The sequence below is a fragment of the Falco cherrug genome, chromosome 4, assembly GCF_023634085.1.
Source record: "Falco cherrug isolate bFalChe1 chromosome 4, bFalChe1.pri, whole genome shotgun sequence".
In the NCBI taxonomy this organism is placed as follows: Eukaryota; Metazoa; Chordata; class Aves; order Falconiformes; family Falconidae; genus Falco; species Falco cherrug.
In genome coordinates this window covers 107,426,979-107,443,277 of record NC_073700.1, presented here as the reverse complement: position 1 = coordinate 107,443,277, position 16,299 = coordinate 107,426,979, and the positions used below count along the sequence as shown (strand labels likewise).

The following is a 16,299-nucleotide window of genomic DNA, read 5'->3' as shown; positions in this document are numbered from 1 at the left end:
GTAATTCACAATTACATTTTGGAAATTCACACCTATAAATGAAACTTTCTTTTTTTCATTTAAGGCAAAGCCAACCTTGCTTTAAAGCACTGAAAAAAAACCCCCACAATTAAAGTGTCATTTTTCTGTCACTGCAACTGCACATATGTCTTGCCAGCTCTTTAAGGAGTGATCAAAATGAATGAAATGTCTAGAATTCCAGACATTGAAGGCAAAATTCTGCCTCAAACCCACAGTCAATCCACAGTTACTCATGGCTCATGCAAGCTGCCTGCTCTGTGCTGACCCAGACTGACTATAGTAGCCACAACCAGGCGGGACTGCAATGCTGTGCAGACACATGGACACGACCACATCCAAAGTTACACCTGGCCCAATAAGCTGCCCCCCACCCCCCAGAATGGGGATGCATAATACACCACCAGCTGAAGGGATCTGGGCCAGCTTAATGTAAAAAGGACTACCTGGGCTGACTCCAGACACAGACATTGTTATCTCCATGCCTCAACTTTTAACATGCCCCATCACACCTGTATTACTAGTCTCCAAAACCCCATTATTACAGTAGAGGAAAGTTCACTGATACTGAACTGATACTAAAATTAAGTAAATAAACCATACAATGCTAATGATTTTCTCCTTGCCTACTTCTTTGTGTCCTATTACCGCATTTCTTCTTACAGAAAAACAACAGGTAGAATATGTCTTTGATTCAGTATGTCCTTCATCACTGCACTGAGGGTCTTCATCAAGTTCTTTAATCCGTAGCTGAACAGACTTTATCTGCACTGGGAATGCCACTGTCACAAAGACAACACTGGGGTGTCATTTACTGTAATGCTGCCAACTGAATAAAATCTAAGAGATATAAGAAGTACTCCTTTTTAGCCCAATTCCTCTAATCCTAAATTTAAAGGAAAAAATATCCTAACACAACGAAATAAAATAGAAGGAATTGAATTAAATAATGCTTTGCAAACACTTACAGTCCATAAATCTGTGGAGCGATTTCCAGTCGGTTCAGATGCATGTACAGCTCAATATCATGTTTCTTCAGCAGATGATCCTGAATTTGGTTTACCTTCGCTACAATAGCAATAGATGGGCCTAAGTCCTGTGGCCTTGCAAATGGCATAGGTGTAATCATCACATCCTTCTCCTGCAGACACAGAAAATGGGGGGAAAAAAGAATATTCCATGAAACCTTGTTTTCATGCAGAAACAGGACCGTCTACAAGAGATTTGTTTCGTTGTAATCGTTGGCTTCCAAATAAACATATAAAAAATTAATAACTCGCTTCTTTTCCAGCAAAATAAAATTATCCACTGTCTCAATTATCCACTTCTGTTGAAGGTACTGCGGGAATCCCCTTCCCAGGCATGCCAAGGTTCATCCCCTTGTTCTGCATGTCAATTTTTATGTGCGTGCTTTACTTTTCATGCTCTGACAAAGTGTTGACAGCTTTATTTTAGCTTTAATATCATCAGTCTGAGTCAGTCCACAGCAAAGCAGATAAATGGTAACTTAGTAGAGAATATATGCCCTCAGAGGACAATAAATTGCCTACCAAATAGGAAATAACTTACTTTCAAACAATCCTTCCTAAACAGGCTTCCCTTGCTCAGAAAATCTGGTGGCTGTACCTCCAAATCTACACAACTTTGATATGATAAAGCATCAGAAGACTTATAAAAGAGAAAAGAAAAAGAACAGTGAGATGAACCTGACAGTTAGAAGGTAGTTGGTTGGACTTGGAGGTTGTGCAAACTATGTCATGATCTAGAATGTGACACACACCATGTGAAAACAGAGGAAGAAAACTACTGGAGTATTAGCATCCTTGAACCTGATACTGCTTTCAATTTACTCTTGCAAAAGAGTGAAGTATTATTGAAAAAGAGACAGAATGCTAGAAAGAAATGCAGCAAGTAATAAACCGCACTGCATAGGAAACATGTAAAAAGGAAGATGAGAAATAAAACAGAACAAGTCAAACCTATCAAGAGAAAGATTGGGGAAAGGGAAATGGAGAATTAAGCTGTCAGAAACAATGTTAAAGTTATAAAAGAGGGAAAATTGGAACAGTAAGTAGAGAAGATTTTGCAATGACTTTGTTGCAATCTGTCATCATGGTGCTCTGACCTGAATGAAAGCTTCACTTTAAAAAATAGTTACTGTTTTTCTAACCCTTTTGCTCAGTATATTGATAGAGAAGCATTATCGAGGTCAAAGAGTTAATAATTTCAGAAGACTTCATTACAGCTTAAACTGTAGAAAGACAAATTCACTTGGTTCAATACAGTGAAAAGCACATTATTTTTAAAATTCAATAACAAAGTTTGGTTGTACAAACTATGCCCAAGGTTGTTCCCTATGTTTATAGTCCCTCTTCAATCCCATTCTCTCTCTGTCAACATTTTAAGAGGATGGAAGCGAAGTACCCATATTTCACAATCATTTACAACATGGTTTAACATTCAAGTGGGCATTGAACATTTAATAATTTCTACCAAAAAGCTCGTTTTTTATGTCGATCTCCTTTGCTTGAAATATTTTTTCTTAACGATTCCATTTCTGTACTGCAGAAAATATGGTATGATGCTGAGCAGTGAATTCAGGTAAAATGTTTCTATTTAAGGATCTGATTGATTATAAATTGTATCTTCAAATCTGCTTAATTGTTGCTTAGCTATGGCAATTGCAGCAAAGGGACTGATCTGTTACAGTGCAGTGGTCTTGCAATGCTGTTGTGGTACCAAGACACATTCATTTAAGAAGCCCTAGCAAACTGCTTGACAAAAGCTCCCTTAGACTATCAAATAAAGCTCACTGAAATGGCATCCTTCCATTCAACATCTTTTCTGTTCTACCAAACAGAAATTTAAAATAAAACATCTAGCATCTTAGGGACCAATAAGAAATGTTGCTACTTAATTAAATACTAAAGTTCTTCATAGCTGCAGGTACATTGGGAAAGGATATTTCTCCTACCTCCCTTTTTGATTATTCTAGTAACTTCTTTATTACCAAATCAGGAAGCCTTCTTTTTACCCTGATATTTGTTTCTGCATTGTATGGCTATTTCCTATTGCTGTTATTTCAGACCCATTTCATTATTTTCCTGGTCATGTGCTAGAATGCAAAATACTGGAAAAGGGTATCCACTAATCTCTTCTATCTATACAGAAAAACACTCTAAAAGTAAGATCTGATAACATTGCCTTCATGTTAAATGTCAGTCTAGAGTATTTTTTTGCGTAAACATACCAATTTCTAATCAAAAGTTTGTAATACTACATATTCCTAGACTGCATGTTCCATCAGTTGACACACATCTGGGGTATGAACTTTATTCTGATTTACTCAAGTAAAGTTTAATTTCAGCTTGACCACTGCATGCACTCATAACTCTGATGACTCAAAAGATCTGTATTTTTAAGCTTTTCTTGACTGTAGGCATAGATTCTTGTACAGAAATCTCAACATTAGAATCTTTCTACTTATTTGAACTTGTAATACGAGAAGACGAGCTAGTTACTCAGATTAACCTTTACATCATTAGTTGTCTGTGGGTTTAAAGCCATCTTTACAAAACTAGAAGACAGACTGTTGGACACTGGTTCAAGTGTCACAATATTCTGAATGTCAGAACTAGTGCAACCTTCCTCTTACGGAGAAGTGCCAAAACCAGTTATTTGTCACTTGCCGCATTTGTGCACCTTGGCATAATGCAGCACTGACACACTGCTGCCTGTCAGGCTGCCCATCAACATGGCTAAGTGCATCAAATAATATGTGCTGGCTTGCCATTTAAAAAAGCATGAGGTAAGTAAAAGGTATCCATCAAAATGCAGTTCATCAGCATCTCAGAAACGTCATTAACAGAAATCTTCAAAGCATGACAGCATCTGTGGGGACAGGAGTTGCAATCAATAATCAATGCCGTGACTGTCCATGCCTCCTGAATTGGTGCACTCCTCCAAGAGGGACAGTGGATGACCAGAGTGCATATGATACGTCTCTTGTCTCCTCTCACACAGTTTGGTTGAGAAAATGACAATACATTTAGTCAGTTGAAATTGTTCCAAAAAATCACACCCGCTGGTGTGAAAGAAACAACCCAAACAGAAAGATGTTAAAATAAACTAATACAATCAGCTGCCAAAATGTTTAACTAGAAGTGACACAGTGTCTCTGAGTGTCTGTGCCTAAAGCACAGAAGCCAAGTGGACAACATGGTACTGTGCCCCTGCCCATACTCACTATCTATTAAGTCACCACGAGACAAAACATCCGTTTTCTTTTTGTGGGCTTCTACGTCTTGGAAATAATTTGAGTGCATGGGTTTAGTTGTCTACTGCTAACACAAAATACAAATGATCAGTCCCAAAGGGATGAGGTTCACGACGAATAGACAAGAAGAGGGACGGCTCAGAGATGTGCTATGCTGTTTATAGGACAGCATCAGATTAACTTCTAAGAACAGTTTAAACGTGGACACCAGTGAAATATGGCTGAAAAATTTAGATCAAGTATTAGGAACAGAGTCACCAAATCCTGCCACAAAACATCACCTACCACAACACAAACCGGAACGGCTGGCAGTCGATACTAATAGCATTTATATATTCATGCATTTAGGAAACAAATGCTACAGCAGTAAAGAGAGGCTAGGACATAGCACACGTATAAAGCACGGACAGATTTCTCTCATTAACCGCTAGGGAATGCAGTAGCTGGAGAAGCTCCTCTAATGGCAATTGGGAGTAATGGAACCAACTGTTAGAGGCTATAAAATGTAACATGTCTCTCGGAGCACATGCTTTCATTGCTTCCTTTGTGAAGATTCAGACTTTATTATGTAGCTAACCCTCAAAGTCATGATTGTAAAAGGCATACGTACAAGAAAAGATTATTAAAGATTATACATGTTTGCAAAGAACAAGAACAAACAACTAGATATTAATCCATGCGCTTTGCATTGTTAATTTTTTATGCCGTGAAAGGACTAGAAAGGGCAATGTAAACTTTCACCTTCTACCCAAGCACTGCAAATCTGTAAGCAGACCTAGTTATTTCCCAGAATAAAACTCAGCCTCAGACTTTATCACCTCTGTCACAGAAATTGGAACAAATACATTTGAATACACTGAATTCTGAAAAGCTACACTCAAGAGAAACATGCCTCACAGCTTTGTTGTTGGAATAAAAGTGACTGTGTAGTAACTTCATAAAATTTGTATCTCATGCTTTATCTTTAGTTACTGAGAATTATGTAAAAACTCAAATCCAAACAGTAATTTATAATTGTAGATATCTTAGGCCAAGATGCCCGTGCTCCATGTCTAATAAAATATATACACGGATACATTTAAACATTTAAAGAAAATAGAAGCTTTTATGCGAGTCTTGAGTGAACACCTTTTTCTTCAACAGATAGGCAGCACCACCGTTCAGCCTAGTATTCCCTAAGTACAGTTTGCACACATGTGGACATCCAAACCCAACCAAATTCTTAGTACTTTTTTTGTAACTCTAGACACTCACCCCATGGGCTATGTGAAAAATGCTGAAATGAATCAAACTGGAACTAAGTTTGGAGGACAACTCTTTTAGGATACAATACATTGAAAGTCTTGGCAATACCTGTCATATGGCTGTGTTTTACTAGAGCCTTCTACATAAACTCCATCACACAAATCATTCTTCGGAATTTTAAAAAAGAGAGAAATTTAAACAGGGAAAGAGACAGGAAAAAAGTGCTCAAAGTAAACACTGAGCAATGGACTGAGGGAATTGTCTCTCACGCGATGCACGAGAAATGGTTACAGGCGAGGACTAGATGGCGCCTAGAAGGTCCCTGCAAAGAACAGTTCTGTAGAACTAAACTCAGAGCACAGAAAAAGCTTTTCTATGAAAAGAAGGAACATACTAAATACAGCGGTGTCTGCATAACTACACAGGCAATGTGAGGGCACAGCCATTCCCTCTGTTTGAATACCCTGAATTCAAGAAGAAAAAAAGTAAGAAAATGGAGCGATGAAGTCAGGGAAAGATGCACCCTGACCTTTGATGAACAGTCTGGTTAAAGTTTTGGTTTCACAGCAAATTGTTTATATTGTAAGCAGCTGAAACCAATTGAAGCCTCAATATGTTAAACACTGCCTATATGCATTTATTTAACATCACATTTACACAGGTTTGGGGCATGTAGATGTGCCTATGACGGGCATTCTTCTGACTGCAGCTCAAGAGCATCACTCACACATAGGAGAATCTATGTTTGCACATTTGGCTTCTGATTACCAAGTGATCTTGCAACACATAGGAACTCTCAACTGGAAGACTTTCCGTGGGTGCTTATGACCGAATTCTGAAGAACCTCTAAAGAATATAAACTTGGTCGAGCCTGCTTTAACCAAGTTGTTTAAGAGAACATGCCTTATTAGCCTCAAATTACCTCAATCATATGAAAAATAATTTGCTTAGAAATACAACAAATGCATCTTAGAACAGTATTTACCTTCTGACTGTCATGTTCAAAAGTTGAAAACCAATGTTCTGCTGTTTTCATAAGATGTGTGAACATTGCACTGAAAAGGAAAACCCCAGAAACTTGGTGTTAAATAATGTATTACAAATAAGAGCAAATAAAATGTAAAGGAAGTTGTTAAAACTTACTAGGCATCATGTTCCAGATATTCAGGATTCAAAAGAACTTTCATTTCCTCACTGAAAAAGGCAACAGTGAACAATCCAAATGTGAATGTTTATTTTTGGTCAGCTTTCTGCATGTACTATTATGTATTTATAAGCCAACTTTCATATAAAGTGCAAATGAGAAAACTAGCCTTTTTAATTAAAAAGAGCAACTCCATTGAACAAATGAAGTCTTTCCTTTTTATAAAGATCAAAAACAAATTAGCTGCCTTGTCTGCACTACAATGAAGTAACCATCTAATTATTCCAAATAACAAATTACTGAATGTCACAATGTATTATTTGAATATGCTTGATCTAGAATAATTGATTGCTGCACAATCTATCACTGTTTGTCCCAAACAACAAAAAAAAATGGTTACTGGTCAAACATGCGGTATCAAAACATTAATTTATTTTGTTTTAATAGCCTGTATTTTTATTGTACTTAAACAGCAATTAATCAGTGACAGCACCTCTTTTCCATCTACTTTGCTGCTTAGCTCTACTTTTTGAGTGGGGATGGAACAGAATGCTGTGCATAACACGTCGTTATTTTAAGTTACCGAGCACTGAAGAGCATCTTCTAGGTAATTTCAGGATATCTAAGGACAGACATTGAATAAGAACACACACTTGTAAATAATCTCCGTCCTTGTTCTTAACTGCCTTTGGACAATCACATTGAAGGGTGTTAACAGAGGTTTTATTACACAGTGCATGTAATTAAATTGGCTTTTATTCACTGCCGGACTCCAAAAGAGAATACATAAAGACAAATGAAAAGAAATTACCCAAATATCACAGGTGATACAAGAAGGCAACTAGTTTCTTTAAAAAAGAATAAAAGCTTTACATATACAGCAAGAAAAGAAGCATCTGAATTTGGTTGACACAATCATGTGTGATGTAATATTTTATACATATGTGTATGATTATACACACACACAGTTTGAGTGAAATGGCGAATCAATAGCGAACGTTAATGTTACTACCAACTCAAAGGATAGTCAGAGATTGCAGCTACAACACTGCAGGTGATGATAGAAATATCAATCACAACAATTTGTCTACATTGATTTTTTTCTCTTTTAAGACACAAGGAAAAAGAGTCGGTAACATGTCTGTTCTGTGACTGTAGCTCTCTAATCTGCCTCCCCTCTGCAATGCCAAAACCTAAACCATTTCTGGCAATAACAATGAGGTGAAATGGTAGGTAGGTATGTAAGCTTTTTGATTAAGATTGTCCTTAGGTTTCTTGTCTCCCCTTTTTTTGCCAGCTAATACCTCTGAAGGGGTCGATGTCTACACTTTTAATCCTCCTTTCAGAAGCTATAACAGAGAAGATGAAATAAGGACATTCCCATCAAAGCACGAGGATGCAACTATTTCTGTATCGGTTTATCAATTATAAAGAAAGAATTAAGGAACACATATCTCTAAGTTCTAGTCCAGCCAAATTAAAGTGAATTTCAATACCATACAAATAAAACACGATGCTTGCCTTGGTTGTGCAGCTTCACTGGCATGTGAAAAAGCCTGGTGGTCACAATGCAGGATAAAGATAATCGGAGCTAAAAGTTCATGCATACCCTAAACATAAAGGAAGCAAAAATATAGTAAGATTTTCCAGTCACATACTACTTCCTAATGCATAGCATCAGGCAGCCAGCAATATTAGGTGCAGAGTAACTAAAACCATGAACATTTACATTCTTAACAGAACAGTTTTATCATCGATGTTTTTTATCTTAAATTCTGATTAAATCCAAGTGTTTTTTTCTGTAATATACAGAAGCAAGTTATTCTCCCTTTTTCTAACACAACAGACAACAAACTGGCAATGGTAGGCAACCCTGCACCTGGCAGTTTACTCCAAAATCTATGTTCATAAATATGAATTTTGTTTATGATAATGACAATCATGATCCACAGTACAAAGATCTGCAATAGGGAAAAATTACAAAATTTAAAATAATTTTTTATTTGATAACGTTCCAAAACCATAGATAGAAGTGTAACAGTAACCTTCAGAGGAGACAAAGACAGCTATTTGGGAAATCAGAAAATGAAACTTTCATTCCTACAGACGTGAGAAATAAAACGAGTTTTTTTTCCCCCTTTTTTAAAAATTGTTATGTCAATATTACAAATAAACTCATAATGCAATGCATAGAAGACCTGGTTCTGTTCTACTACAGACTATTACTTACATATGCAATCTATATTAAGTTACAGAAAAAACACAGAAACATGCAGGAATTGGGACAGAAAAAAATGGTGGATAGTCAAGAACTTGGGCCAGCGTTAAAAGCATGGCTCAGCCACCTAGGCCAGACATTGATGCTTTCATCCAGAGCTCACCAGGAACAAAAAAGAGGTCTTTATTTGTTGTGGTTCACCTGAGGCTTGTCAATTTGTTACCAGGAACAGAAGCAACTGCTTCAGAAACAAGCGATGCAGTTGGCAAGCAGTGACATGCTGGCAGGTAAAACTACAGCCTGCAGAATGAAGCCTCATCTTCAGCAGATGTTCAGCCCCTTCCCTCAGATTAGATCAGGGAAAAGGAGGATTTGTGGTTATCATAACTGGGGAATTTGGTTATGGCGGGTTGGGCTGCCAGTGGTGGACCAGCAAAGCAGGCAGGAACTGTGCAAGCTATAGGCTGGGGTAGGGGTCAGGCATACAAAACAAATGAGGGAGCCCTTTGGTGATGGAAGGGATGTGGGATGAAGGGTTGAGACCTGTCTGGCTGCCTCTAGACACAGGGATCACTTCAACGGGAGGGAAGTCGATCTCGGCCCACAAACACCCACCGCAGCCAGGGTTTGGTGCCAGGTGCCCCGGCTATCCTTGCTGGGTCTTGCTCTGGCTATAGGTGAAAGAGCATGCTGCCAGCAGGGCTCCACTTTAAAGGTGCAACTACTTCACCAAGCGGAGCCTCAGTGCCAGCTCCAGGTGAGTGCTCTGGGCAGACTGGGGTGCCAGGAAGACCATCTTGTCTACCCCGTTGGCAGAAAGAGCCCCAGGGATGGCCCACCAAGCTCACAGGCATTTCAGGTTGCCGTTGGAAGTCCAATAACAAGTCCTTAGACAGGAGCTGTTCTACTTCTGTGCCTGCAGTCCCAAGCTAGGAAGCCTCTCCACTTGCTTTTCCAGCCCTTTACGTGACGGACAGATGTGAGCAATGGAAGAGTTACACGCTTGTGCAGTCACGCTGCTGCCTTGCTGGTATATCAGTTGATATTCTATGTAGCATTTGAGGAGTATTCAGTATCAGTGAGTTAGCTTATCTGCTTCATATGTACCTAGCAGATCCATTAACTACTAAAAAGCTTTAACTTTTATTGGAAATAATGGGGATTTTCCTTAAGTTGTCTAAACTAAGCATGGATGTAGATGTAGAAGCCCTCTCTAGATCATGGTCTATTTTGAGTGCGCTTGGAGGCATGTTAGTGAATCTTATCTGTTCATAAGACGAAATTCCAATACCTAGCAGCACTGAAGAAAAAACAAAAAGAGGTCTGGAAATTTCTCTGTGTGCTATCAACTGAAATCCTAGGAAATTTAATTTTACTTTCTTCAGGACTGAGATGACTGTTACAGCGTTAAGTGTAGAGTTGCTGCAATAGCAGTGAGTTGACTGGACAAAGCTAAAGACAGCAAAACTCCTGAAGTCTGGATGTTTTCTTTCTCTTCCTGTTTCTGAACCTTTAGGGACTACTTCAGAAGATGAAGGCTAAACAGAAATTCAGTTAGGAAAAAAAAAAAAAAAAGATTAAAGCCCATATAGCCACTTGATTTCAGGAGCTGATGTAAAATTCCCAAACCCAATAATATGAGTTAAGACTACAAATTAACAGCCTTAGATTTCTGAAAGTCTTATGGTCATACCAAGAGGGGAAGCAATAGTAGAGATGGGGAGATAGGTCCAGGATTAGACAATAAATATAAATGGCAAAAATATTTAAATAAACTGTAGATAACCTGGGTTGTACTTTCATACATACTCACAGCCCCCGGTTAATTAATAGCTCCATGTCTAATCTTTTATTTGTCCTGATATATTAACATGAAATACGATAAATAGAAATGCCAAAAACTTGACTATCTAATAAAACTACCACCTAAGCTGTAAACATATAAGCTGAAGAAAAATAAAGAGGACATAAAATAAGAATTAGTTATAGAAGATAAAAGCACATCATACATTTTCCCAACATAATATATCAACTTTATAATAAAGTAGAATCATAATGTGGCTGTCCACATACAACAAAAACAAAACAGATGATGAAATATCAGGATTTCGAAAAAATACCTCTGATCTTTCAGTTACAAGAGTACTTCAAACATTTAGAGATTTTTAGCTTGGCAAGAAAAGCTACCAGTGTAATATGCACACACATATTTTTTCAATGCTGCAGTTTACTAAAACTCTTTAGTGTTAATAAATAAGTTGACAGAGCTCAGATAATTTTATGACACTTCCCAGCTACAACAAAATATCGATTTCATAATACAGTCTATGGTTTAGAAAGAAAACCAGAAATACAGCATTTCTACAATCAAAAGTGAATCAATGCGTTTCAAAATCATATTGACTTCTCTAAGGGCAATCAAATCATGAGCAAGCAATAGTTAGCCTAGCGATTTAGCTTAATTGTCACTATTTCTTTTCAGTATAACTAGGACCAGAATTTTGGCACCAGTCTTACAGAAGAACGCTAAGAGTAATTTTTACATATTCTCAAGTACAATATACTATTCTCTTTAGATTTTATATTTACAGCTGCTATTTAAAAATTCAAAGATCCCAGTGAGGTTTCTGTCTTTAAAATCTGTAATACAGCTTCACAACATTCTACTCCATTTGACTAGGGACAGAAATATCCTTTTCCTCATCACATGAAATGTTACTTCACGCTGGTCAAAAAACCCACAAACCCTACTACAAAGACAACTTTCATGCATATATGCATATTAAACAAACATTATTGATTGCTTCTCATAAGACTATATGCTGATGCTATGCAATAGTTTCAATAAAATGTTGTAAGCTTCGGATACATTTTATTTACATTTATAAGTATGCAAATTGTCAAGGAACTATAACTTTTCCCAAGTATTTTGAAAGAGAAACATTAGGTCCTGTACAGATGCTGACAAACAAAAGTATAAGTTTTCATTTATTGGCCAAGTGTTAAAATTCTAATAGCAAATGTAGCTCTTGTATGAGGCCATACAAATGAGAAAGAAGAATTCTCATATAGGACAACAGGACCAGTCCCATGATGGATGACAAACTGTTCAATTTGCGCTTTTTATTGAGGTCACTGTGAAGAGAGTAGCTTGGAGGTGATCTGTTATTGAGGACTTAATGGTAACCTTCATAATGTTCAAGAATATATGCTAGACTTCGAAGTAATGGAAATTATTATGGGAAGTGGGGCTTCAGTCAATGGTAAAACCAGAACCAATAAAAACAGTAGGACAGGAAGATTGACTGCAACGTAGGTATTTGCTAAAAGACAGAAAAAATCATATCCTGTTGCCACCACAAACTCTTATTTCTTATTAGCTAATTCAGAGAAGGATACTGATGGACATGAAAGAAATGTTATCTAAAAAGAGACGGACATGGGACAAAAAAGCAGGATTGTTACTAATAAGTTAACGGGAACATTAATTTAATAAAAAACAAAACCAAATAAAACTACCTTTTTAAAATGAGGTAAGGAAAAAAAAAAGCTCTTAAGTGACACATGCCCACAAGAGAGGAAAACCACTATCATTTGCTATTTCGTGGACTTGGCACACCACCACAAGACTTGGGTGATATACTGAACACATTTGAGAGAGATTAAATCAACAGTTTTTCATGATCCAAATTTATTTTGTTTTCTTCACTTTGCCTCTCCCCTTAGTCCTGTGGCAACCCCTTCCTGGAATTACTGCGCTACCGCTGCACACCAGTTGAGAACAGAGGTAAAGAAGTTTTCTTTGTCAACAGCCTGTAGGCTCGCAAAATTGAACCTGTTCTTTTATCTGCCTATGTTCATTTAGCCCACCAAGCAGTCTTTATTAAAGCTGAGGCATCAGGCAGTCAAAGTTCATTAATACCATTTATATAATCTCTGCAGTTTCAATTAACTCAGCAAGACATTCTACTACATGATAACAGTCTCATTAATTCAATAAAATCCCATAACTATTAACAATATGGTCTATGTTAAACGGGGTGTCACCTAGTAGAAAATAATAGCTTTAACAGCTTGTGATGAAACGCAGGGCTTTTTTTTTTTTTTTTTTTTTTTTATATATATATATATGTATTTGATCTGGCTAAATATTCCATCCTTATGTAGAAAGGTATTATTTCTTGGTAAGAAATCAAGAGGATTTTAAATATGAGCAGAGGGTAATTAAGTCCTTTTAAGTCATATCAAAGAGTAAAATAATACTTCTTGTTCAATAAATGATAGACTAAATTAGCTGGAATGTGTTCTTCCATTTCCCCATCATCAGTACTCTGGTCTATACTCACTAGAAAGGGGAGGCTGAATAAAAGTGTTTTCTTTAGCAGTGCCCTTCAAAATACAGCTCACAAATCTCAATTTTTTTCTTGTTCTCATGCAAGCCTATTCCTTGCTCGCAGTCTGTCAGACATGAGAAACAACCAGCTGATAGAGATTTCATAGGCTCAATAATGATATATTTGATTTTGATATAATCTGTAAGACGGTTCTTCAGAAGTAACTGTTCCTTCAACTTGCATGTGTCAGTTTTTTCATGAAACACCACTGGTTTCCCGGCTTGAGGACTGGGTGGGCACAAACCATGCCTTATAAAAAACTTCCCGTTTACTGAACCTCTGTATTTTTGTCATGAAAAATATTCTTGTCACGAAAAATACAGTTTATGCTTTGTCCGTGCGTATAGGGTATCCCTGAGTTTGTCAGTCCCTACTCACCCTAGAGTTAACAGCCTGAAGAAACAAGTACAAATATACTTACATCTATACTATACATACTAATATGCTCTGCATATTAGTCTTGTTGTATTAATTCAGTATCAAGCATATACTCACTTCAAAACCTTCACAACAAATGTTAAATTAATTCAGCCTTCATCCCATATAGCTGCATAGTCAGGATAGCTTTAAGGCTTTCTTTACCATTTTCTCAAAAGTGGTTTGAGCAGGCTCTCCTTCAGGTAGCACTGTAAAAGTGGTATTTGTAGCACCCTTATCCTTCAGTCAAAGGCATCTGTCAGCTGCACTGTCTTGGGATGCTACAGGGTTAGATAAAGGATCTCCTCACTAACGTACTGCATAGCTTTAGCACTTTGAGGAAGAACTTAAAATATTATTTAAAATAGTAAACTTTGCCTAGATTTCTAAGGCCATTGTTTATGTTTTTTCTTTATTTAGTACCATTTTTAATCCTGCTGCATGCTTCCTTCCTTTATCTAAGCAGAGAAAGCCTTTTTTTTTTTTCTTTCTTAGCCAACACTGAAAAAAAAGATGTTTATAAAGAAATTTGAAGTTAGACAACTTAGCAACATTACAGAAAACAATTTGAGGGACTGTGTTATGAGGAAAAAGCATATGTTATTCAATGAGTTTACTTTTCTTACTATCCAGCTGACAAGCAGCTCTTTGATTACTTTAGCATTATGATACAAGTTCAGATACAACAGAACTACATTATTGTCAAACTGTACAGAACACGTTGAGTCAATGAATGCCACCTGTACAGTATTTTCATTACCTGTTTATAAAGCAACTGCTCATTTTCTCTGGCGTAGCAGAACAGAACATCTGTAAGAATCTTCCTCACATTCTCTTGCTGGAAATACTGCATTTCAGGAAAGCTGAAAATGAAGAAATACAGCGAAAGTAAACAATAGAGCACATAGAATCTCAGTTGTTGGTCTTCTAGAAATGGGTTTAGGTGAAACAGCACCTCCCTCATCTGTATTCCCACCACTCTAAATTCTCGGTATCCTAGATTAAGAATACTTCTAAAGACTTGTTTTGCAACCAAAGTTCTCTCTTCAATATATACCAGTCCACTACACAGATACAATGGTAGCACTGGCTATATTTAAATAAGTAATCCCCTTTAATATAATGAAAATGAGAGATATGCAAGGATGAAATACAATGGCAGACTACTTTAACTGTCAACTTCTTACAAACAGCCAATCCACTGAAAATGAATGACTTGGAGAACCAAATCAAAGTAAAACTATGTACCATATGAGTGTATGCCTGCCTAAAGCCTCAGGTTCCTTGGTTCCTAACAATTTGACTTGAAGCAGAATGAAAGGAGACTGAACGAGAGGCAATAACTGAAGCAAAGATCTACCCTGTCCTTCCTGCACACAGACCCTTACTGCCAAACCTAGCACCCCAGAAGACCTGTTCTGGTCCCAGGTCGCACAGCATACCAAGAGAAACTGAAGTCCAAGGCTGTGCTCCACCAATTGTCAGTCCTTCACCAATGAATCTAAAACTTCTAGGAACACTTAGAAAAGGAGTGTGACCAAAAAACCCAAGCAGACACTTCTCCCCTCATAAAACCAAGCCAGCTGAAAATACAACTGTTGAAAACAATTATATACTGATTAATTTGGTTCAGGTTCTGGAAAAATAAGTCCTGAAGATTAAATTTCCATAGGTAAAAGACGCACTTGTTATGATGTCCTCCCATTTTTTATATCTGTGTTAGGTTGGCAATGGAAACTGGATCATCAGTATGCCCTGTGGTTTCACAAATAGTGCTTAGCTCTGCTCTTCATTTTTCTCAAGATAAAAGTTGGGCAAAGGAAGGTACAAGAGCTACAATATGTTAAGGAAATTTGTAAAATTCCAGTTTAAAACAGGAATAAAATGGAAGAAAGACGAGTATGTCAGAAGAAGCATATACACAAGGGTTCAATATTTCATGAACATTTGAAAAATTACTAGCATTTTAATTACAAGATTATTAACATGTCTCATAACTGACAGGAGAACCAGTATCCTAAGCTCCAAAATACCTTACTAGCATCTTTTGTGGTACAATATAATCAGGTATTTCACCGACTTCAGTAGCTGTCTCAAATAAACTTTACAATTATGGAATCATTTGATACTCTGACATGGCAAATATCCTTCCAGCAAAATAGAATGAAGTGGACCTAGTGTGAAAATAAGGGAAAAAAAGCTTCTGGGAAAATCCTGTTATCTGCTGATAATCCAGGAAAATGTAAATATTTATATTCTGTAACTATTCTGAAGCAACTCTCACCTGTGCCTCCCGCTCCTTGACTGTTGGAGGTAGAAACTAAAGTGGCTATGTAGGATGTACTTTAATGAATAAATTAAAAAAAAAAGTATTTTCAGGCTTACAGAAAAATTACTAGATGGCAAAAAATGTTTCAAAAGCAACCACCCCAAACCACATTCAGCTATAGGGAGCAATAACAAATACAAAAAATCTGGAAAGGTAGAATACTAAAAAGCAAGGAAAAGTTTGACAAAGAAAACCAGAAGAATACTTAAAACAGTGTGCTTCAGGCTAAATTGCTGAAATAAAGGCTACAGTATTGTC

The 16,299-nt window shown here is 37.0% G+C and overlaps 1 protein-coding gene across 4 annotated transcripts in view; it reads right to left on the bottom strand.

Moving 5' to 3' along the window:
• The window catches only part of TBC1D5 (TBC1 domain family member 5), a 326,021-nt gene that overhangs the window by 123,187 nt on the left and 186,535 nt on the right, over nucleotides 1-16,299 (bottom strand). For all 4 annotated transcript variants that reach the window (XM_055709546.1, XM_055709545.1, XM_055709547.1 and 1 more), the window contains 5 exons: nucleotides 14,473-14,575; nucleotides 8,205-8,293; nucleotides 6,683-6,733; nucleotides 6,525-6,594; nucleotides 987-1,159 (listed from right to left, as the gene is read on the bottom strand). In XM_055709546.1, coding sequence (XP_055565521.1) covers nucleotides 987-1,159; nucleotides 6,525-6,594; nucleotides 6,683-6,733; nucleotides 8,205-8,293; nucleotides 14,473-14,575 — 486 coding nt within the window. The remainder of the gene's footprint in view (nucleotides 1-986; nucleotides 1,160-6,524; nucleotides 6,595-6,682; nucleotides 6,734-8,204; nucleotides 8,294-14,472; nucleotides 14,576-16,299) is intronic.